Source organism: Bos taurus, chromosome 9 (genome assembly GCF_002263795.3).
Source record: "Bos taurus isolate L1 Dominette 01449 registration number 42190680 breed Hereford chromosome 9, ARS-UCD2.0, whole genome shotgun sequence".
NCBI lineage: Eukaryota > Metazoa > Chordata > Mammalia > Artiodactyla > Bovidae > Bos > Bos taurus.
In genome coordinates, this window is record NC_037336.1 from 52,487,174 (window position 1) to 52,512,425 (window position 25,252).

The 25,252-nt window shown below is 38.0% G+C and overlaps 2 protein-coding genes and 1 long non-coding RNA gene across 6 annotated transcripts in view; 1 reads left to right on the forward strand and 2 right to left on the reverse strand.

Moving 5' to 3' along the window:
• The window catches only part of LOC104969563 (uncharacterized), a 32,909-nt gene extending 24,113 nt beyond the window's left edge, over window positions 1-8,796 (reverse strand). Inside the window, exon 1 of the mRNA XM_024997176.1 lies at window positions 8,274-8,796. Coding sequence (XP_024852944.1) covers window positions 8,274-8,796 — 523 coding nt within the window. The remainder of the gene's footprint in view (window positions 1-8,273) is intronic.
• On the reverse strand, window positions 4,962-8,267 carry LOC100848581 (uncharacterized). Of its 2 annotated transcripts, none has more exons than XR_003036387.2 (2): window positions 8,162-8,267; window positions 4,962-5,554 (listed from the first exon to the last, which is right to left on the reverse strand). It is a non-coding gene; the product is annotated as an uncharacterized lncRNA (long non-coding RNA). The 2 variants fall into 2 exon arrangements; XR_003036388.1 differs by lacking the exon at window positions 8,162-8,267 and adding an exon at window positions 6,619-8,155.
• MMS22L (MMS22 like, DNA repair protein) overlaps window positions 8,401-25,252 on the forward strand; it is a 127,330-nt gene continuing 110,478 nt past the window's right edge. Inside the window, exons 1-8 of one of the 3 annotated variants that reach the window (XM_010808479.4) lie at window positions 8,401-8,488; window positions 9,127-9,303; window positions 10,333-10,458; window positions 13,939-13,988; window positions 19,529-19,616; window positions 19,712-19,889; window positions 22,350-22,440; window positions 24,017-24,147. In XM_010808479.4, the coding sequence (XP_010806781.1) occupies window positions 9,140-9,303; window positions 10,333-10,458; window positions 13,939-13,988; window positions 19,529-19,616; window positions 19,712-19,889; window positions 22,350-22,440; window positions 24,017-24,147 (828 nt within the window). In that variant the 5' untranslated portion in view covers window positions 8,401-8,488; window positions 9,127-9,139. Of the gene's footprint in view, window positions 8,489-9,126; window positions 9,304-10,332; window positions 10,459-13,938; window positions 13,989-19,528; window positions 19,617-19,711; window positions 19,890-22,349; window positions 22,441-24,016; window positions 24,148-25,252 lie in introns of those variants that run through there. The other 2 variants (XM_005210855.5, NM_001206012.3) reach the window with 2 other exon arrangements.

Below are 25,252 nucleotides of genomic sequence, written 5' to 3' on the forward strand. Positions count from 1 at the left end.
AGTCCTGTGGCCACCACGACTCTACATAGATGTTATTCAACAAATTTATTAATGTAATTCAGGTGGTGGCAATTCTGTTCTATAAAAAGCCAGACAGTAAATAGTTTAGCCTTTGTGGACTGTATATTCTTATTTGCAACCCTTAACTTCACAGCTGTAGTGAGAAAGTAATCACAAATTAATACATCAATTAATGTGTGAGTCTGAGTTCCAATAACATTTTTCTTCCAAACAGGTGGCAAGCCAAATTTGACCCGTGGGTTATAGTTTGCTGACTAATATAATGGAATTACATAAATTTTAACTCATTGCCTTTCTGAATACCACAGAGCACCATGCCAACCCTAGAATGACTGTATGACTTTAATGTGAAAGATAATAAAACCTTTTTCCCGGGAGATCATTTTCGAGATGAATTTTCTATTACCCAAAATATAAAAATTTACTTTAGATTGAGTGATCAAAAAAAGTTTCTATGAAGGAGAAGAGTTTAGCCTCTGTAACTTAGTGTTGTAAGATAATAAAACTGATGGGTGTTTGTGAGGGCAACTTCTACTTGTTCATTATATTTAATCTGTTCCCTAATTTTAGCTTGACAGGATAAAGATTGTTATTTCCCAGTTTGCCTAACTTTCAGCTCGACATGACAGAGCTAAATGAAGAATAAGGAAGTACTGAATTGGGTCAGAAACTGGATGAAATGCCTAGGTACATCTGGGGGTGTGTATTATTGTTTCCAAAATAAGCTCTATGATGTAGTATGTGTAAGTGAATTTAGTATGAGCAACTTTTAGAACTGAGCTTAAAAGGATACATGCCCTTCCCCTTTCCCCTTTTTGCCAGATGCAAAGTACATGTGCTGTCTACAACAGGAGGAGCCCTTATAGACCATGAAATGAACTTAAAATTGAACCCCACACATTGTGTAGACACAAGATATAAGAATCCTGGAATCCTGAAACTATACAAAAGCACCAGGTCTAGACTGATTTCATGACATTCGTGGGAAAAGAAGATGCTTTTGTTTATTGTGCCGTGCTTAGTTGCTCAGTTGTATCTGAGTCTTTGTGACCCCGTAGACTGTAGCCTGCCAGGCTCCTCTGTCCATGGGGATTCTCCAGGTAAGAATATTGGAGTGCGTTGCCATGCCCTCCTCCAGGGGATCTTCCCAACCCAGGGATTGAACCTAGGTGTCCCACATACCAGGTAGATTCTTTACTGTCTGAGCCACTAGGGAAGCCCATGAATACTAAAGTGGGTAGCCTATCCCTTTTCCAGGGGATCTTCCTGATCCCAAATCGACCTGGGGTCTCCTGCATTACAAGCACATTCTTTACCAGCTGAGCTACCAGGAAGATACAGTTAATTTGAGTTTTATGCCATTTGCAGCTTTGCCCAACTCAAAGTATTACAGAAATTTATGTTAAATTCAGAGTTCAACAGAAACCTCTATAAGAGAGAGAGATTTTAGCTAAGATCTCAAGGACAAACAGGAACGAAGCCTAGAAAAAGCAAGAGGAAAAAAAAAGTCAATTCTGGCATAAGGCACAACATTTTGAGAACGAATATAGTGTGTAAGAGGAACTGGGAGAAGGCCAGCATGGCTGATGATTTGTGAAAGAGGTGGAGGGTAGACATAGGAAGGGGTCAGATCACAAATGTTAGGAGTTAGGTTTCACTCTAAGAACAACAGGAGGCCACTGACAGATTTTAAATAACCAAGAGATTTGCACCTCCCCTTGACAAGTGTGCATGGCTGCCCCCCAGAGCCTGACTGCCCGTGCCCCTCCAGCCTCTTTTTAATTTTTTTAAAATTTTATATTGGAGTATAGTTGACTTATAGTGTTGTGTTCATTTCAGGTATATAGCAAAGTGATTCAATTATACATATACATATATCCATATACACACTACTATATGTAACAGGTAATCAACAAAGACCTACTGTATAGCACAGGGAACTCCCTTCAATATTCTGTAACAACCTATATGGGTAAAGAATCTTGCCTCTTTCTGCTGGTGTCACCCGAGCCCTCCAGGCAGTCTTCTTCACAAACTTCCTCCCGAGATGCCTCAGGTCTTGCTCCTGCAGGAGCCACATACCATGTATTTACCCCAGAGGCATTACAGCTCATTCCCTCCACAGCACTGTCTCCTGACTCTGCCGCCAAGAGTCATGCCAATCTTCTGCTTTGTCAGCACTGAGACAGAGACCTGTGTGCCCCCAAACACCAGCGCATACACTTCAGCCCATTTAAGTGGTTCCTGAAGTTCTCCTCCCTTGACCTGAAGAAAGAGAGGGGAAACATGTCTATGCTTAGTCTCTAAAGAAATCCTCACTCTTTAAAGTCTAGCCCCCCTAGTGAATTATTATATATATATATATATATATATATATATATATATATATATAAAGGTGGATGATCAGTTAATGATGATAAAACCAAATTTTGGCTACCTATTTTGCAATAATGATCTATTACCTCAGATAGAATATTGGGTTATAGTTAATTTTCTCAGGGTGATGTCTCAGCTGAAACTGCAAAACTAAGAAAGTATAACAACTTTCAAAAAGACCCCCCCACCAATATAAATATTGATAGTTAAAGACAAGAGGCAACATTTCATTCATTTATTCAAAAGTCTTTTAAAGGGCCTACTAAGGTACTATCCCAGATGCTGAGGACATGTTAACGGACAAATCTCAAGCTTATTGCCTAGTGAGGAGACAGATATGGCACAATTACTCTGTGTATATGAAATATATTATCCTGCATATATATGCTATGTATAAAGGTTATGTATTCTACTTGTATGACCTGAAAATCTAACTCAGGGATGTTTAGGAAAGAATAGAACCTTCGATGTTGTCTTTGAACAGAGAAGCAGAGTACCAGAAGGCCAGAGTTGAGGACTTTGTAAGGCAGACCATAAGACGATATCCTAAGCCAGGCAAAAAAATTACCAAAGTCTTAGCTAGAAACAGGACTAAGGATATGTAACTTGGGTAGGCATCAGGAAAAGAGTAACTGGGTAACTGAGGAAAAGAGGCAGAGCAGGAAGCAGTACAGTGTCTGTGGGTGGAAATTTTTCTCTCTGGAGGAAGCTATCTCTCAGAGACAGGCAGATACATCACAGCTCTTTTGCTGTAGCACAGTAAAGGTAATAATATAGTACATATTACTTACACAAATGTAAAAAGAATAATTTATTTTTCCTGGACAGGAAGATGTTATGGTAGGATGTGACCTACCATGGTAGGTAGCACAGAAGTGATATATAAGAAGTGTCATATAAGAAGATAATCCCACTAGGTAGAGAAGAGGAAAGGAGTGTTGGGCATCTGTTGCTTTGCCTGTACAGTATTTCATCTTCCTTCTTTTGGTAACAATATTCTGCTTTTGCTTTGGAGAATCACTCCTCTTTCATTTCCTGTTCTCTTAGAGTGATTATAAATTAAGGAAAGTGAAGAGGAACTAAAAAGCCTCTTGATGAAAGTGAAAGTGGAGAGTGAAAAAGTTGGCTTAAAGCTCAACATTCAGAAAACGAAGATCATGGCATCCAGTCCCATCACTTCATGGGAAATAGATGAGGAAACAATGGAAACAGTGTCAGACTTTATTTTTCTGGGCTCCAAAATCACTACAGATGGTGACTGCAGCCATGAAATTAAAAAGACGCTTACTCCTTGGAAGGAAAGTTATGACCAACCTAGATAGCATATTCAAAAGCAGAGACATTACTTTGCCAACAAAGGTTCGTCTAGTCAAGGCTGTGGTTTTTCCTGTGGTCATGTATGGATGTGAGTGTTGGACTGTGAAGAAGGCTGAGCGCCGTAGAATTGATGCTTTTGAACTGTTCCTTGGACTGCAAGGAAATCCAACCAGTCCATTCTGAAGAAGATCAGCCCTGGGATTTCTTTGGAAGGAATGATGCTCAAGCTGAAACTCCAGTACTTTGGCCACCTCATGTGAAGAGTTGACTCATTGGAAAAGCCTCTGATGCTGGGAGGGATTGGGGGCAAGAGGAGAAGGGGATGACAGAGGATGAGATGTCTGGATGGCATCAGTGACTCGATGGATGTGAGTCTGAGTGAACTCCGGGAGTTGGTGATGAACAGGGAGGCCTGGTGTGCTGTGATTCACAGGGTCGCAAAGAGTCGGACACGACTGAGCGACTGATCTGATCTGATCTGATCTGATTCCCTTTCCACTTTCTAACTCTAAATAGAACTATATATTAATACATATGTTAAGAAGTAGGAAGTAAAGGGCATGCATGCGTGCATGCATAGTTATGTCCAACTGTTTGTGACCCCATGGACCCCATGGCCTGCCAGGTTTCTCTCTCCATGGGGTTATTCTAGCAAGAATACCAGAGTGGGTTGCCTTTTCCACCTTCAGGGGATTTTCCTGACCTCGGGATTGAACCCACATCTCCTGCGGCTCCTGTATTGGCAGGCAGATTACCACTGAGCCACCTGAGAAGCCCCAAGTAAAGGGCACAAAACAGTTTAAAATAAGTGTTTTCCAATCCATCTTCATTCTCATAATGATACTCTGATACAGACTAGAATTCAGGGATTGCAAACTGGCAGCCAGAACGCCAACTTGGCCTAGAAATGTGTTTTTCTTGATTCGTGTAATGTTTTCCTAGTGTGTTTATATGTCTTTACATAGGGTTTACAATCTTCTGATTACCACATACTTCAATACTAGGAGTCTAGTGTTAGTCGCTCAGTCATGTCTGACTTTTTAAAACCCGTGGACCCCAAGTCCATGGAATTCTCCAGGCGAGAATACTAGAATGGGAAGCCATTCCCTTCTCCAAGGGATCTTCCCAACCCCAGTCTCCTGCATTGCAGGCAGATTCTTCATCTTCTGAGCCACCAGGGACCTTCTGCCTTATACCAGCCCTAAGGTCGCAGGTGGACGTGAAAGGAGGCCAGACTGCTCATATTGTACTATGTCGGAAGCTCTACTTACATTTTTAATGTAATTACCACAACAAGCTTATGAGGTACAAATGGAAAATGAGACAGGCTTTGAAATCAGACCTACTTATAGAATCATCTTGAGCCTTTCTACCATACCTAAAACCCAATTCAACAATACCGTCATTAACTTAATATCCATTCAGTCCTTTAATATCCATTCACTCTTTAATATTGACTTATTGAACATCCTCAAGATGCATTTTTGAAGGTATAATGTTATGTAAAAGCAGACATGGTTCCTCTTCTCTTGAGGCTTACATTGTAGTATGTTTTAGTCACTCAGTTGTGTCCAAGTCTTTGTGACCCCATGGTCTGTAGCCTACCAGGCTCCTCTGTCCATAGGATTTCCCAGGTAAGAATACTGGAGTGGGCTGCCATTTTCTTCTACATGGTATCTTCCTGACCCAGGGATCGAACCTGGGTCTCCCACAATGCAGGCAGATTCTTTACCGTCTGAGCCATCAGGTAAGTAGTGTAGGATATAAATATTACCAATTACATATGTTGCTATAAAGTTGCACCTGTGGTGAGTCCTTCCAAAGTGAGCTCCATGGATACCTATAATAGAAGGAGTTGGTATAATTTACAGAGATCATGGAAGACTTCTCTGAGGGTTAGATATATGAGAAGAGATCTGAAGGATATGCAATAGTACTATGAAGGGGAAGGAAGCACATTGGGGGCAGAGAGAACATGATGTACACAGAACTTGTGGAAAAGTGCGTGCATGCCACATCGCTTCAGTCATGTCCAACTTTTTGGGACCCTGTGGACTATAGCCTGCCAGGCGCCTCTGTTCACGGGATTCTCCAGGCATGAATACTGGAGTGGGTTGCCATGCCCTCCTCCAGATTTTCCCGACCCAGGGATTGAACCTGTGTTGCCTGCGTTAGCAGTAGGATTCTTTACCCAGTGAACCACCAGGGAAGCCTTTGGTGTCTTATATTGTTGTTGGTCAGTTGCCCAGTCATGTCCAACTCTTTACAACTTCATGGACTATAGCTCACCAGACTCCTCTGTCTATGGAGTTCTCCAGGCAAGAATACTGGAGTGGGTTGCCATTTCCTTCTCCAAGGGATCTTCCCAACCCAGGGATTGAAGTTAGGTCTCCTGTACAGCACACAGATTCTTTACAGGCTGAGCCACCAGGGAATCCTATTTCTTCCATAAATGATAATATTTTTCTCTTTATATATATTGAAGCTCTATTATTTGATATATATACACTGAATATTTTATCATCTTGATGAAATTAACTCCATTTCTGTCAGATTCACTCTATTTTTCTTCAGCCTGGACTCTACTCCATGAGCCTGAACTTTATAAGTTACATCCTTGCCCTCTGCTTTTAAGTTGGGTTTGGCCACCAATGATGGGGGACACTGCTTGGCTATTACATTGGGGAGGGAAAGAGATTTCAGTGTAGGTGTACCCTGGCAATATTGTGGGTTTGGTTCTAGACCACCACAATAAAGTGAGTCACACAAATTGGTTTCCCAGTGCATATAAAATTTGTGTTTACACTATACTGTAGTCTATCAAATGTGCGATAGCATAATGTCTTTAAACAATAAGGTCTATAATTTAATTAAAAGATACTTTATTACTAAAAAAGTGCTAACCATCATTTGGGCCTTCAGCAAGTCATAATCTTTTTGTTGATGGAGAGTCTTGCCTCAGTGTTGATGGCTGCTGACTGATCAGGGCAGTGGTTTCTGAAGGTTGGGGTAGCTGTGGCAATTTCTTAAAATAAGACAAAACTGAAGTTTGGCATGCTGATGACTCATGAATGATTTCTCTGCAGCACAGAATGATGTTTGATAGCATTTTATCCACAGTAGAATGCCTTTCAAAACTGAAGTCAATCCTCTCAAACCCTGTTGATGCTTTTGCAGCTAAGTTTATGTACTAGTCTAAATCCTATGTTGTCACTGCAACAATTGAATAAGTTTGCTGTCTTACATGGGCCTGGTTTGTGGCACCCCAAAGGAATCATAATAGTATCATCAACGCTCACAGATCACCGTAATAAATCTACTAATTAAAAAGTTTTAAATATTGTGATAATTACCAAAATGTGACACAAGACATGAAGCGAGCAAATGCTATTGGAAAAATGGTACTAATGGACTTGTTAAATGCAGGGTTCTCACAAACCTTCACTTTGTAGAAACACAGTTATCTAGGAGGCACAAGAAAACAAACCACAACAAAAATGAGGTCTGCCTGGACCTAATCCTTTAGCTCCTTCCTGTTGGGTTCAGGCTGACATTGGCTATACTCCTTCATTAAGGTAGCAAAGGTGCCTATCAGGTGGGTGGCATCTCCAACAGCAGTTAAGTCTCCCTGGGACCTGGCAATCTCTTTTCCCTTACCCCTTAAGTCTAAAAGTAATCATGTCTCTGATCAGTTCTGGGAGCTTCACCATCACTTTTGTTTCCTGGTAATACCACCCACCTCTTTGTAAAGTGCCCTTTCATTAAGCACCTTACAACTACGTCTCTTGAGCATGCCATCAGTTATTTGCTGGGGGTTCATAATGATACACCACCTATGAAAGTAGTAGCTTAAATTATTTCAGAAAATTTATTAATTCTTTACACTCCACTCACTTGTTTAACCAAGTTGACTACTCAACAACAGACACTTGAAAAAAGAAAAAGGGGTCTATTTCGCTATTACACCCAGGACAAACTATATTTGGATGAAAGGGCAATGGAGAATACTCAAATTACAGCAGGACATTTAAATGAGAAATTCCCATGTTTTGTTGAAACTGAAGACGGCTGAACGGTGTTATCTCTGATTTAGACTGAAAAGTCTTTACAAAAGTGTCCAAGGTTAAGTGTCTTAAACCTGTCCAGATAATGTTGTTGGGGGGGGGGGGCGGGGCGGGGAGGCGCACAACAGTTTTTATACCGAAATCAAGTTCCATGTGACCTACTCAGTGTTTCCACCCACTGGAATAACCTCATTTTTGCACCTGCCTTGTCCACATCCATGAACAAAGGCATCTACGACCTCGACAAAGCAGCTGCTGGGACTAGCCCAGCAACTAGAGGCTCAGGCGCGGCCCTCAGACACCCGCTTGCGATTGGCTCCAGTGGAGCTCTTTTCTTAAGTTCGGCCAGACTACAAACCCCGCGGTCCCTAAACCTCGTTCACCTCAGCCCGTTTCCTTCTCAAGTGAGGTTCCGCGTTCCGGCCCAAAGTACCAATTAAAACTACCAAAGGGAGGGAAAAAAAAAATAAGAAGTAAAAATGCAAATAGCCTTACGGAGTCCTGGACTGGAAGATTCTCGCGAGAACTTGAGGAGTTCCGACGGGTCCCTCAGAGATCTCGCGAGCGCACCTCGGGGGGCGGGCTTCTCCGTGGCCCCGCCCTCATTGAACGCAGGCGTCTTGGCGGGAATTTCGTCTGTCTGTGATCTAGACCCCCACGGACTCGCTGGCTCTGGCCGGGACCGCCGGGGCGGATCTCCGGGTGAGTAGGTACGGATCTTAGAGTGAGTAGGTACGACGTGCACCAAACCAAGGGCGCCGGGGTGTGCAGGACACCGGATCCCCTCGCCCTGTGGTCGGCCCACGCAGATCGCTGCTTTGTGCGGACCTGGCGGGACTTGCCCAGGTCGGGAGACCGGAGATTTGCTCTGGGCCCTCTGGATCCACGCCTGGCGTCGGCCGGGGAGCTTGCAGTTCCGGCACTGCGGGGAACCTGGCTCAGTGCGGTGTAGTAACTTAGCGGAGGTCGCAGGTCTAGTCGAGCTCTGGGCTTGAGGCTGAATCTGTCCTGCCAACATTTTTTTTCTCCCCCAATTCACCCTGTACTGACGGGTCTGACGTAGATGGGATTTTTAAGTTACTGCCACAGCCAGTCCGGGGCACAGTCTAAAATCTGACAGCCTTGATCTAGGGGAGTCGGTGGGCAGGGGCGGGTTGGGGGGGGGGGTGTATATTTATTGAGGATTTATTTCGCTTCTCGTTTTTTTCCTGTGTGCTGGGGAGGGGGACGTTTGGGGAACTTTTTTGAGGTCACCCCAAATTTCTCGGCCCTCCCCACCTCCAGGAATCACATCACAACTTCTTTGGAGCCCTTACTGATAGTCATTAATGAACTCCAAAAATTTCAGGAAATGGTGAACAATGGATAACTGTCCCCCTGCGTCCACGTTTCTGACCGACAGCTTGGAACTGGAACTACAGACAGAATGGTGCAATCCCCCTTGCTTTTCTTGTGATTTTGACAACAGAGGAGGAGGAAAACATTTTTCTGGAGAGTCCTACCTTTCCAGTGGAGCTCTTAAGCGGTAGGTTAAAAAAAATCGGAAACTGTTTTTCCCTATTCAGAGTTTAGGAGTCTGTTTAGGTATGTTATTTAATTAAGACTTCAGTCAGTTAAACTTTAATGTTCATCGGGCACTGTTTTTGTAAATCGGCTCGAAATACCATACGGCTAATAGTTCTGTTGGTTTCTTGTTAGAGCATACACATACCTGAAAGATTTTTGGAAGGATAATTTCCTTGCTACCTGCTGTTCTCTTACCTCACCGCTGCCTCAGCTTTGGAGTAGGGAGCCGGACACTAGTTTTACCTTTTACTTAAAGTGAATTATAAACTATCTGGGCTTTTTGAAGTGGCACAGTTTTTTTGTTGCTCCAGAGTCTTCTAATTCTGTATATTTACACGTACAGAAGTCTTATAGGTCTTTATTTTAAGCTTTTTTTTTTAACTTTCGAGTAAGTGCTCTAGATTGTGTAAATTCACAGAAATATTATCCTTCCAATCTCTTGTCTTGAACAGTTATATATTCATATTTAAGTAAAACTCCTGTTATTGAAATATTTTGGAAATACCTGCTGAGGCAGTTTTATTCAGAACAGAAACCATTTTTGTTGATTTTTACAATTGTACCTTCTTTCAGACCTTAAAAGATGTTATTCGACTTGATTATGCCCTTCTTTAGACATGGCTCAGAGTAACTTTCACTGTTTTAAAAATTAAATGTCCCCTCAAAAGGTGAAACTCTACAACTGAAGACCACTGTTGAATGCAGGTGAAAGTATGTTCCCTATGGAAAGTATGTTCCACCTTTTTCCCTCAAGTTATAGTGCTCTTTAGTTACCCTCTTCTTTTAAAAAATCATAATACAGGGTTGAATTCTTAATATAGTTCATTTATAGTATTAGTGAGATACAAGGTACCAAGGCATTACCTGACGTTTAACATTATTGTTGACATGTCATGGGTAATACGGATTCATGTAATGCCAGAAACTCCTGCTATAGTATGAGATATAGCATACATTTTGTGAAATTGAATCAGAATTTTTATTTCAGAGTAATTTTGAATCTTGATCCTTTACCAACTAATTTTGAAGAGGATACAGTGGAAATATTTGGCATTGAGTGGGTTACTGAAACAGCATTAGTGAATTCATCTAGAGTTCTCTTTCATCTATTCAGGTATGTTTTGTATTTTTTTAAAAACTGCCATTGAGTGAATATGCTGTTCAGTTTTTTTTTTTTTGCTATTCAGTTTTAAGTTACATTTCTGGGTGGTTTCTAATACTGACATTACAAAAACACCTATAGAATTTTGATTGCTGCTCACCTGGTTATCTTATCAGTAACAGCACTTAAGCAGTAATGCTTGATGGAGTAATGGTTTTAATGAGTTTATTCTTTTAGTGGTTTTGCAGAATTTTTATTCTGTTGTATTTGACATTGGGCTTCTGCAGTGGCTCAGTAGTAAAGAATCTGCCTGCAATGTAGGAGACGCAGGAGACATGGGTTCAATCCTTGGGTCTGGAAGATCCTCTGGAGGAGGAAATGGCAACCCACTCCAGTATCCTTGCCTGGGAAATCTCATGGACAGAGGAGCCTGGTGGGCCACAGTACATAGGGTCACAAAGAGTTTGACACGACTGAACACACACACACATATTTGACATCATTTATTGAAAACAAATATTTAAGGCTTTGAAGTATACCATAACTTTGGAAGAAAAAAAAAATACTTTTGTTGCTTTTTGTTGTTTAGTCGCTCAGTCCTGTCTGACTGTTTGTGACCCTGTGGACTGCAGCGCACCAGGCCTCCCTGTCCTTCTCTATGTCCTGTAGTTTGCTCAAACTCATGTCCATTGAGTCGATGATCCTATTCAACCAATTCATCCTTTGTCACCCCCCTTCTCCTGTCCTCAGTCTTTCCTAGCATTAGGACTGCTTAATAGACATAATTTTTCAGTAATCTTTGGAGAATGAACTCAGACTTTTCAGACTGTATAATAGAAATATGATTAATTAATCTGGACAACATTAAAAAATGTTAATGAAAATTTTAAACATACTCAAATATAGAGAGAATAGTATAGTGAACCCTCACATACCTTCCCTCAGTTATGATAAACATCATGATTTATCACATTTCCTTCTGTCCCTTTCCCTCTACCTTTGGCTTAAATATTTTTAAAGCAGATTCCAGGTATCATGCCATCTCACCCTTAAATACTTTGGTATATATCTCTTAAAAATATGAACTTATAAAAAAATAAATAAACATTACTCATTATCACAATTAATTAAATTGAAATGATTCATTATTACTTAAAACCCAGTCCATAATTTAGATTTGAGATTTGGAGTTACTTATCAAAGGCAAATATTGTCTCAAAATACATTAAGAATGTATACATGGTAATTCTACAGTTTACCTGAAAGCACAAAAGATCCCAAATAGCCAAAACAATCCTGAGAAAGAAGAACAAAGCGGGAGTCATCACACTTTCTGATTTCAAACTATATTACCAAGGTATGGTAAACAAATATCATGTTATTGGCATAAAAACAGACATATAGATGAATGGAACAGAATTGAGATAACAGAAATAAATCTACACCTAAATAGAGACAGTTAATTACTGGCAGAGGAGCAAAGAACATACATTAAAGAAAGGGCAGTCTCTTCAATGAATGCTGTTGGGAAAATTAGACAATCACAGGTAAAAGACTGAAACCAGGCCACCATCTTATACACAAAAATTAACTCAAACAGGATTAAAAGCTTGAATATAAGACCTGAAACAATAAAATATATAGAAGAAAATAAAGGCAGTGATCTCACTGACATCAGTCTTAGCAATGTTTTTCTGGCTTTGACTCCAAAGGCAAGGGAAACAAGCAAAAAATAAATAAATGTGACTACATCAAGCTAAAAAACTACGCACAGCAAACAATCATCAAAGTGAAAAGGCAACCTACTGGAGGGGAGAAGGCATTTGCAAGTCAGCAGTCAGACAGTTCAGTCGCTCAGTCGTGTCCGACTCTTTGCGAGTCATATATTTGGTTAACATAAGGGGTTAGTATTGATTTAGCTCAACAACAACAACAAAAATCTGAAAAAAATGAGCAGAGAATCTGAATAGATATTTTTCTAAAGAATAGTTAGAGACAGCCAACAGGCACATAAAAGGATGTTCAACATGACTTAAGGAAATGATGTCACGTCACATCTGACTGGTATCAAAAAGAAAAGAAAGAACAAAATGAAGACGATGTGGAGAAAAGGGAACCCTTGTGCCCTGTTGGTGAGAATGTAAATCGCTGCAGCCACTATGGAAAATAGTATGGAGGTTTTAAAAAATTAAGATAGAACTACCCTATGACCTAGCTATTCCACTTCTGGGTATTTATCCAAAGGACATAGAAACACTAATTTGAAAAGATAGATTCATCTCCTGTGTTCATTATAGCATTATTTTTAGTAGTCAGGATATGAAGATACAGAAACAACCTATGCATCCTTCGATGGATGAATGGATGAAGAAATTTTAAATGTATGTATGTATACACATATATATATACATTTTAAAAATTATATATAATACATATATATACACAATGGAATATCATTCAGACTTAATAACGAATGGAATCCTGCCATTTGCAGCAACATGGATGGACCTCAAGGGTATTATACATAGTGAAATAAGCCAGAGAGTGACAAATACTGTATGACTTCACATGGAATCTAAATAAAGCAAATGAACAAACAATAAAACAAACTCATAGATACAGAAAACCAGTTAGTGGTTACCAGAGGGAAGGAGTTGAGGATGTCGGTGAAAAAGGTGAATCAAGTCAACTGTATGGTGATGGAGAGTAATTAGACTTGTGATGGTGATCATGTGGTAGTGTATATAGATGTGGAATTATAGTGCTGTATACTTGAAACTTACATAATTAAAAAAGAATGTATACATGATACATTTAAATGAAAATAGAAAGGTTGAGTGATTTCTCCTCTCACCCTGATCCCATGGAACCTGTGCCATGTTACATGTTTTGTTGGGAAAACAGTCTGAGTGCTTCTGTATAATCTTAAACATTAAAGAATGAGTTTAGTCTTATCCAGGTCATAGGTTATAAATATGGCTCCGTCTTTAGGGAGTTAAAAAAGGCAACTAGGAAGAGAATGGCAAGAGAAGATTATTGCGAGAAATTAAGGTGGAACATCATAAATTAAAATTTTCCCTGATTAGTCTACATTACATATTCTGTTCCTTTTCAGAACTCCTATTGTGTAATTATATGACACAGTTTAACATTTCCTTATGTTACTTTTAACATAGGATGTTTAATGTAACTATCTTAAACTTCTTAGAGATATAAACAGTATCTTCTTGATGTTGAAATCTATATTTAATTTTTGAGATAAATGTATCTCTTAGTTGTTTTTGGGAGGACAGACATAGGCATGTTTTATCTTCTCTCAAAGTGTTTACTCCCTGAAGGTGATGCTAATAAACATTCATGAAACATCAAACATTATTCAGGAATGAGAGGCATTGAAGCTGTGTAAAAGATTTGGAAACACTATCTGTAAGTAATTGTTACATACTTTAAACTGTTCAAAAACTAATTCTTACCCTAAATTTTTTAAATTAGGCAACAGCTATACAACTTGGAAACCTTATTACAGGCCAGCTGTGATTTTGGTAAGTTTTAAGTGTGTTTAAAGACAAAGAGAAATGACTCTCTTTCAGTGACTTGTACATGGGTCTATGATGTGTCATTGGATATCATCATAACTTGAAGGAAGTGTTAGTTCAGAAGTTCAGGAGACAGTTATATTTAGTGTTCAGAAAAAGTATGACACTTAAATTTTGCTCCTGTATGAAATTTATGGTATTTTTCCAAATCTGCAAGTAAAATTGATTTAAGGCCAAACATCTCTGAAGTGAGTTAGTAACTTGCTTTGGGGGTGGGGAGTGGTGAAAATGTAAAGTGCCAGACCTCATGCCAGCTTCTTGTTTACCTTTGATGCTTTCCGTTTTTGTTTTTATTGTGGGGTAATTGGTATAGTTAAGGGAGTGAAGGGAGTTGAAGGGCAGTGTGTTTCAGTACAGGCTAGCTGCCTCTCCTTTGAACAGTTTCAGTTCAGTATAGTCTTCAGAAACATGATTGTGTGGTCAGCCTGGGTTCCAGCCCTAGCAAATTGCAGGCCTCACACCAGGTTCCCACCTCACTGAGTTCTCGTGAGGACTAAATGGCATAATGCATATTAGGTGCTTAGCTTAGGATCTGTTGTTATGCCCAGCAACCACAGATCATGCGAAACACACCTTTGGTCAAAAAAGTGTTTTATTAGCTTAGGAGGCAAGGGAGAGAAACGCATCATGAGGAACAGTTGGGGCCTCTCAGCAAGCGGAATTAGGGAGGGGTTTGTGTAGGGTATGCACTTGCGCAGACTAATTTTGGGTCGAGTTTAAGAGGCTTTATTCTGGATTTGATGCTGTTCAGAAGCTGGAGCAACTTGGTGACAGCGTATGGTAATTTAAAAATTTTTTTTAGAAGGTGGAACAAAAAGAAGGCAAGGGTAGGTTCTAGTTAGTGATGAAGCGATAGTCATCTTAGCTGGAAGAGGAGGATATTCTGTTCTTGGACCTTGTCTCCACGTGGTTGTGTAGTGCCCTGTTTCTGTGTCAAACATGATTACTAAGGCGGTTTGTTGTTTTTCCTTGTTTCACCAAAATCATGGAGTGACTTTGTGTGATTATTTTTGATAATGTATGACTGTTTAATTTCATTAGGAAACTTCATGGCCTTAATTGTTGTCTGCTGCCAGGGCCGTTCTTTTTTCTCAGCTGGTCCTCAGTAAATTTTGACTATTCCTGTTCTGTTGCCACCCAAGTCCCTCCTTCATGTGCAAGGTGCTGATGAATCAAAGAGGAAAATTATGCTACTGAAGAGTTTGCAGTTGAGTAAAACAGATAAACAAGCATAATTGGCATGGCAAATGGAAAAGTGTAATGATAAAGACATGTGCAAGTTGCTGCAGGAACCGAGGGGTTTATCTGTGTATGTGCTCATCAGTGGATGATACCAGATCTGGGGCTTCAAGGATGAGGAGGACTTAGTCAGGCAAAAGCTTATGGACAAGTGTTGGGGATAGGCTGAGTTCAGGTATGAAACAACTTTGTGACAAAGACATTTGACGTGTATAAAAACATAAAAGCTGGGAGAAAAGGGAGTAAGTGGTGATTATGTCAGTTGGACTATGTTAGGAATTAATTTTTGGAAGGGAGGCAATTATAGGTGTCTTTGTAAGCAGTGCCAAAAAGTCACAATTTTACTTTTAAACCCCTGGGGAGCCTCTACAAGATTGTAGTGGAAACAGCAAAAATACCTTTACTATATAGAATGACTTAATTAAATTGGGTTTGTGGAAGGCATTTATTATGCAGGATTATTCCTTGAAAAGCAGTTATGGACCTAAAATCACTATAGTGGGCCATTTGTTGAAACGGTTACTTGTTACGCTGACATTTTGGCCCCTTTAGTTGCTTAAAAAAAACAATGACCGGTTTATTGGGCAGGTTAGCAATACTGAAGACTATCCCTGCATCAGCTTGGGCTTCCCAGGTGGTGCAGTGGTAAGGAATCTGCCACTGCACGAGACGCAGGTTTGATCCTTGGCTTGGGAATATCCTTTGAAGTAGGAAATGGCAACCCGCTCCACTGTTCTTGCCTGGGAAATTCCATGGACAGATGAACCTGGTGGGCTACAGTCCATGAGATTGCAAAGAGTTGGACACGACTAAGCATACAGCACACAGCACACACACACCAGCTTTCCCCTCCCATGCAAGCTGTACCAGGGGTTTGTTAGTAAACTCCTGTAAACCCTTGGCCCTCAACCCTCTCCAGAAAGCCCTTAGGGTCAGTTACTGATGTACACATGGTTCTTGTTCTCCCGTTGATTATACTCCAAGGATTGCTTTCCTGTTGAGGCAGAATAGTATACATAATATATATATATATATATTTTTTTTTTTTTTTTTTCACTGCTGCTGCTGCTAAGTCGCTTCAGTCGTGTCTGACTCTGTGCGACCCCATAGACAGCAGCCCAACCAGGCTTCCCCGTCCCTGGGATTCTCAAGGCAAGAACACTGGAGTGGGTTGCCATTTCCTTCTCCAATGCATGAAAGTGAAGAGTGAAAGTGAAGTCGCTCAGTCGTGTCCAACTCCTAGCGACCCCATGGACTGCAGCCCACCAGGCCCCTCCGTCCATGGGATTTTCCAGGCAAGAGTACTGGAGTGGGGTGTCATTGCCTTCTCTGAAGAGTACTGCCACCTGGTATTAAATATAGCTGTTAATGTTACTCCCTTTTTGGTACTGTATTTTTTTGTCTCTAGACATTTCATCTGGATTTTATGTTTTCCATTTCTGTTCTCATATTTTTTTAATCTGTCTTTAACATATGGAGTATATCTACAGCTGCTGTTTTTAACTTTAACTACAGATTCTTTCATCATTGTCATTTCCAGGTTTGTTTGTATTGACTTTTTCCTCATAGTTTTAGGATATATTCTTCCGCTTTTTTGAACATTTAGTAATTTTTTCTTGTGTGATGGACTTTGTAGCTTTTACATTGCTGCTTTCTGAATTTTCTTGTATTCCTAAAACTACTGTTGAATTTTGTTCTGGCTCATTGTTGAGTACTTGTAATCCATTGGATCTTTTTGAAGCTTGTAAATTTTGTTAGGACTTTTAAAAAGTAGCCTGTAGTCTAATGTTAAGTCTAATGTTCAGCTCTAGTAAGACTTCTGAGGATTTTTTCTGATTTATTACTTTTTTTAAATTCTTGCTAGTGTGAACTTAAACTGTTCCTTGATCTTCGTAAGCTTTGTAGGGAATTGTTTTCCGGTATTTTTCTCTGGCCTGCAGATCAGTACTTAGTCAGACTCAAAAGGGACCTCTGCACATCTCCAGGTTCTTTTTTATGTGGCCATTTTTTTCTTCTTTGGTACTTTTGCCCTGCAAATTTAGACTTCCCTAAACTCAGATCTCATGTTTTCTCAAATCAGTGATCTGGGCTCTGAATTCTCTGCCCCTGTGCTGCAGCCTGGAAACTGTCTCTAGTGGGAAGCTGGTATAGTCCTGGAACTAATCTCTCTGGATTAGGAGTCTTGTGTTGCCTTTGTCCAATGCCTGAAAACTCTTGTTTTATGGATTTTTTTTTTTTTTTTTTAAGTTTAAGATGAGAGGTGAGTAAGTATGATTTCCTTTACTCCATTTTGGCTAGATGCAGCAGTTCATAGCAGTTGTTTTTTTAAGAGTACTGCCTTTTTGGGCTGAGAATTGTGACACTGGGGGATTGTTATGACTTTTGTAAGCAAAGTAGAATTAAGCTGTAGAATTGCATTGCACTTGTTGATATGTAGATACGTGCACAGTATGTTTACACTTATATTCATGTTGGTTTTGCCAAAATGGTATCCATGTTTACTCATTTGAATACAAATTTTAAATTAAGTTTTTCTTTATGTTTAATATGAATAATAATTCGTTGCCTATGGTAAGGGGCTTTGTTTTTCCTCCTTTTCCTGCCTCTCTTATTTTGGCTCCTCCTCAAAAGTGAAAGTGAAAGTCACTTAGTCGTGTCCGACTGTTTGTGACCCCATGGTCTATAGAGTCCGAGAAGGCGATAGCAGCCCACTCCATTACTCTTATCTGGAAAATCCCATGGATGGAGGAGCCTGGTGGGCTGCAGTCCATGGGGTCGCTAAGAGTCGGACACGACTGAGTGACTTCACTTTGACTTTTCACTTTCATGCATTGGAGAAGGAAATGGCAGCCCACTTCAGTATTCTTGGCCTGGAGAATCCCAGGGATGGGGGATCTCACAGACATCGCGCAGAGTGGGACATGACTGAAGCAACTTAGCAGCAGCAGGACTATAGAGTCCATGGAATTCTCCAGGCCAGAATACTGGAGTGAGTAGCCTTTCCCTTCTCCAGGGGATCTTCCCAACCCAGAGATCAAACCCAGGTCTCCCGCATTGCAGGAGGATTCTTTACCAGCTGAGTCACAAGGGAAGCCCAGGAATACTGGAGTGGGTAGCCTATCCCCTCTCCAGTGGATCTTCCTGACCCAGGAATTGAACCACAGTCTCTTGCATTGCAGGCGGGTTCTTTAGCAACTGAACTATCAGGGAAGCCCCTTCCACCTCAGATCTATTGCTAATAATCAGGCTCCTCGAGTCTCCTCTCTGTATATCTTTTCCTACATGTACCATCTCATCAGTTACTTTATTTCTAAATAGTAACAACACCAAATGTTGAAATATTCCAGTCTGCTTTGCATTCCAGGCTTTGCATGTCAAATTGCCTGACATCTGTCCTTGGATTGCTCAATCCAAGTACGTCCATGATGTGCTCCAAAACCAGCTTATGCTGCCCATGTTTTCTCTACTTATTACCTGGTGCTAACTGTTGCCTATAAGTCATTCTTGATTCTTTCATTTCCTTTAAATTCATATCTAATCCATCAAATTCCCAGTAGGTTTATGATCAAAATATACTTTCAACCTATACATTTTCCTGTGATCTCTTTAATTACTGCTACAGGTCTCTTAACACATCCCCCTTAGCCCTTCTATAATCTTGAGTACAAAATCTGCTTCAAATGTATATCAATTCCTGTTCCTCCTAAATCAGAACCCAGTGAAAAGTCATCTACTGTATTAGAATGAAATCAAAACTCATAATGACTTATAAGGCTGCCTAATCACTTATTCCTGTTTTTCATTCAGCCTGAACCCATGCCATCTTTCCCTTACTTCAGTATTTACATCAGCAAAAATTATATGGGTGGTTACTATGTGCAAAACACTCATAACCACTCTAGGGGAAAATGAGTCAGCCAGAAAACAAAAACAGAGAAAACATGAGAATTATAGGAAAGTGAGGAGGAAGGAAGACTGGCAGCATATGGTATCAATGAACCAGGTGTAGGGAATACTTCTGGAAGGGCAAGTTAATTGAAGACAGGTGTGTCCATTAGATTGGCCAACCTTGGTTTCACTGGTGACCTTAAGAGCAGTTTTTTTGTGGGGGAGGGTAGGGGGATAGTGAGAATCAGTTGAAACAAATGAAAAGATAGAGAATTTCTGCTTATACAGCTTATAGAATTTTTTTGTCACCGATCACTGATTCTTTAAACCATGATTAACGTTACCTATTTTGATTTTAGGGAAGATATCAACGCTGCATTGCAAAGCACACAATATTAGGCAGCTCTGCGTAACATTTCTTCATTATGTTAAAGTTTTCATCTTCAGGTAGGCTGTCAGATGAGTAATACGAATAATACATGAATTTCTGAACGCAAATTTATCCAGACTCTAATTAGCTTTTGGATCTCATCATGTTTTAGGTCCCTGCAAGTACGTAATGCTGAAAGTCATGTTCCTGTCCATCCCTACGAGACTTTGGAGGCACAGCTTCCCTCAGTGTTGGTTGATGAGCTCCATGGGTTACTCTTGTATATAGGACACCTATCAGAACTTCCCACTACGAATACAGGAGCATTTGTAAATCAAAACCAGACTAAGGTTTGATTTGTTACATTTAATTTTTGAAGTTTTTGTTTTCTTCTCACAGGTAATATTCATTCAAGAATGAGGGAAATTAGTCAAGGGTGTAGTTCTTGGACCAGACTGCATGAGTTGAAATACTGGCTCCTCCTTCTATTAATTATGTGCCATTGGGCAAATAGCACCTCTTGCTTCAGTCTTCTCATCTGTGTAATTGGTTTAGCTTCCTGGAGTTATTGGGAGAATTGAATAAAGTGCATTAAGTGCTTAGAAATCATTTATGTTGAATCACTGATAGCTATTGTAATTTGTAACAGTGCAAATGCTTAAAAGTTTCAAAGCAAATAAAATAACCTTTTATGATCTAAAATTCGTATCCTCTCTCCCATTGATCAAGGTATGGGCAAACCCTATTTTATTTTATCGGAAGAGTTAAGATCATCACCTTTAAAAAGTTAGGCTTTCAAAACACATTGTTATGTTTTCTGGCTTTTGAGATAGTTTCAGAATATGAATGTTTTGACCATGCCTGCCATTTTTTTTCTGTCTGTGACAATTATTCTCTCTGAATTTTGGCTTTTTAAAAAATTGTATTGTTAGCATGACCCAGCCTGTGGATGTATTGAACAAATTCTCCATAGGAAAATGTGAGCTTCTGTGAGTGACAGATTATAATTCCCCATGGGATTTCCTGAGTTCTGTCTATTCTCTTTGACATCACCAATTCCTTCAGCTTTTAGGAATGAATCTTTGCCAAAATACATAACGTACAATAAAGTGTTTATATTTCTGTGAAATTTAACAATTAAAAATCCAACTTTTCAGGGATCAATATATGTGATAATACAAGTAAATAGAGTTCCAGCTGTTTTCACAGGTGAATATGTCTAATCCATAGAAACCAATTAGGTAATTGTTTTTAATCATGTCAATTAATAAAGATTCATGGATGGATTGTAAGGAGAAAGGTAATTTTCCTTTTTAGTTTCTGTAAATTGGACTGGCTTTTATTTTCTGAATATCCATTGACTGCTTAAGAAAAATAAAAATAATTTATCTAGAAGCAGAAATTAAAAGATCCATGCAAGGGTCCTCAACCTAAGGTTTACCTTTCATAGGCTTTTAATTAGACGGACTTGTTGAAAGTATAGGTTACTTTGAATGGAATCACCAGCACATAAACAAAATAGCCATACACTGAAATACTGTTCTGAAACATCAGCAAAACCAAAAAATCATGAAATAGCATCTTTCAAGACTTTACGTATTTCTTATGTTTTGCCTTTCTCATATGCAAGAAAATGCTTTAATTGGTATTCTTAGTTGAACATCTGTCTTTTATTCTTTTTAAGGGACTTTTTAAAATTAGTAATATTATTTCTTGGTATTATGTATTACAAATATTTTCATTTATCTTTTTCAGCAATTAAGCTGACTTGCTAGGTACATCATTTTTTTCTGTAAAATTATATTTATCAATTTTTTTCTTTAATACAATTCCTATGCTCTTGTAAAATACATACTTTTAAATATTTATCTCTAATTCATCTTTTATTTATTTATTTTTTTTCTAATTCATCTTTTAAAAAATATACCTTGAAGTAGGAAATCTAGTATCTTGCAAATGAATAAGTTAATCATCCTGACTCCTACTGAATGACCTATACTTTCCCTGCTGATTTGAATGTGTGTCCACTCTTCTCTTCCTATGTTTGCAGTGTATTATCTATTCCTGAGCCAATGTTGTTTTACTAGTGTTTTATTTTGTTTGTATGTTTGATAAGGCAAGATCCCTCTCCATCATTCTTAGATGTCTTAATAAAAAAGCACAAATCATTGTATTTTAGTGAATCAAAATGTTGATTGGAGAAAATTTATTGATAACCTGCATGCACAGTAAAGAGCACTGACTTTTGAATGGAATAGAATTAGGTTTGAATCCTAAGGAATGAATTGAGGGGTAAATTTCTTCACCACTTTTAACTTTAGTTTCTTTATGGACGTGACAGTAGTGTCTTAAAATGATTTAAAAGTTCTCCTTAAAATATTTTATGGATGTTCCTAGGTATTCATTACATTTAAAACCATATTTCCTGGCTAAAGTCTAAAATAAAATCATGAAAATGATGTTTTAAAAAAATTCATTTACTGGTTTGCAGCTGTAGTAGAATATCTCTTGGTTGGTAGCTACCTTTACTATGCAAGTCTGTTCTGTTAAGCAGCCCCGAGGTGGGTCTGTCTGCAACATCAGTTAAGAGTATATCCTTAAAATATACTGATATATCCTATATCAGTTAAGAGATATATTTAAATATCTCTAGTGAAAAAAAGCCTCTTAACAAACAAGACAGAAGTTGCCCTTGCACTTTTGAATAGTGGTAGTTTAACTTGTGCTTAGGGAAGATTATTGTGACATGCTATAAAATACCTAATAAAGTATTATGAATTTTCAGTCACAGTTGATAATATCATTCACAGCTTTACCCACCATCATGGCATTTACTACATCTCCACCTAGATATCCATTGGCTGGTGCTGGAAATTCTTCACATGCTTGGTGAAAAATTGAGTAAGTTTATAGATTTCTGGTTTATGTCCTTTTTTTGAATCTAAACATGTTTAAATTGTTTTTTAAGATTATACAAGTAAGTGTTTTCTAGTTATTATTATTTTCAATCAAACAGTAATGAAACTAGAAAGTGAAGGTCTTAACTTCTTTTTTCTAGAGATAAGTACCGGAAAGAATGGTCCATTTATCCATCCATCTGTACTTATTGTTAGTATACATACATAGAAACATATATAGGTAGAATTTTTGTTTTTGTTTCTAACCACAAGTGGTGTCATATTGTTCTGTGGAGGGTATTATTTAATAGTGCTTTTAGAGATCTGTTCATGTTAGTACATACAGTTTTACTTGATTCATTTGTTATAGATCTTATGGACCTATCATAATTTTAGCCAACTCTTTTTTAATATTTGTTATTTCTGTTTAATATTACAAATTACATTTCACTGAGCATCCTTGTGTGTATATACATCTTCAAATACTTGTACAGGCTATTTTGTACAATAGGTTTTTGGAATCGAAGTAGCATATTGCACTTCTAATATTGTGTATGCTGCTCTGGTGTTGTATAATAAGTTTCCCCAATTTTATACACTTAACCATAAGCATATCTTTGCCTCATACTCTTGCCAGTAGTGGCTATTATTATTTCTATTTTTTGCCAACTTATATGTGAAAAATGATATTGAATCTGTTTTGTAATTTCCTGATTATCAGTGAAGTTGAGCATCTTTAATTTTATTATCTTTATATTTGCTTTATTAATTTGTTCATTATATTTTGCAAAGCATATATTGCATTACTTTTTGTTTCAGTCTTTCCTGTTTTTCTTTAATTTGAAGTAGTTTGTATATATTATGGATGGTAAAATTTTATTTCACATGTTGCCTATTCTTGGTCTTGTTCTTTATAAATATTATCTAGTTGTAAATTATTAATTATTTGGGTTTTAAAGACATTCTGTACCTCAGTACCCATTTTTCAAATGAATTAATGCAAAAATACATATATATATACGTGTGTATATGTGAGCACTTACATGGATACATATAAACATAGAGTTGTATACACAAATGTCATTTCCTCTCTCATGTCGACTCTACTTCAAATAATATTTTTTTAAAGCAGTAGTTAGGTGAACTTACTCTGACACAGGTACAAATTTTGGTATCTGTTACCTTGGTTTGTCCTATTTCATGCCAAAAAACAATTACACATGGTTAGTTTATCAGTATTTGTTAAAAGAAGAATGTTTTAAAGGCATTATTGGTTAGAAATATAGGTAAAGATTTTCTATATTTACCTTCTTATATATTTTTTTCTTTTGTTGCATTGTTGCTCTTTAGATGGCCATATTAAGGAAAGAAAATCTATTAAACAGTACTTAGGAGGATTGAAACATCACTGCTCATATAAGAAAGCAATTGTTTTCACATTTAACTTTTATTTGCAGAAAAAAATTTCTTTTAACTGTTTCTGTTGCAGTTGTGTTATGTTAATTTAAAGGTGTACAGTCCCTTCCTTCTGAATTAGTAAAATCTGCTGTAGTTTTAAACAGAATTTATTTCATTTTTAGAACAAGTTGTATATAGTCATCAGTTTATGAATCTGGCAGGTGACAATTTAACCAATGTCAGCTTGTTTGAAGAACATTGTGAAAATCTTCTTTGTGATTTAATAAACCTGTCCCTCAACAGGTATGACAAGGTAATGCCTTAAGAGTTTATTTGCATTTTTGGTATTTAATGACAATAGTCAGGACTTAATGAGTGTGGTTTGTTCTATAAGAATTTAACCTAAAATGATTTATTTGTTAATTCTTCTAATTTTATATTTACTTTTATTTGGGAGTTGGTTGGGGAAAGAATTTGAGTTAAACATTTAAAACAGGCTAGAATTAGTGTCTTAGAGCTTTTTTTTTAAACACTTTTCTATTGGTCAAGTAAATAAAACAATGTTTATGATGATTGGAAATTTCTCTTCAAATAGAGACCAGCCCTTTAATAATCTATTGTTATATAACAAAATAAATGAGTACTTAGCTAAAGTTAGTTGACACATTTAAAGAGTGGTTTTGTTTGCTTGTTTTCATAAAAGGTCTAGAATTGGGGGACATTATGTGTTTTTACTAAATTACTTATCATAGTGCTTAAAGCAGTGCTTTAAAAGTGCTATGGTATACATTTATTTTCAGTCAGTGGAAGTCTTTTGACTGTCAGAACTTCAGGTTACAAGCATAACTGTTACCTATGGGAAATTGGGATTTTTAATTTTTTAAAATTTAGATCATGTTTTATGTATTGTCTAAATCTAGTCTGTATTTATAATGTAATTAGTAGGTTAACTAGATATGATAAAGTAATATCTTGATGGTTATTTTACTATGTTATGTTAGAAAATTGTATAATATGGGAAATAATGAACACTTGAATTTCAGAAGTCTGGCTGTCCTTGAAAATATAGTGCATATTCTCTGTATGCCACTTGAGGGTATATTTAGGAGCATTGAGAATATGTTACAAAAATGATAAAATTGTCTAATCTTTATGAATTCCTAATAAATTTGCTTAATTATAAAAAGTTTTAGTCTCAATTACAGTGAATTTAAACTTATTTTCTAATCATTTTCTTAGAAATCTTTTTATTTGGCTGATGGATTAGATCAAGGTTTGGAAACCATGACCCGTAGCCAAATCTAGCACATCAACTTTTTGTAAATAAAGTTTTACTGGAACACATTCCCATCCTATTCATCCATTGTCTATGACTAAAGTTGCAGAACAATGGCAGAGTTGAGTAGTTGTAGCAAAGG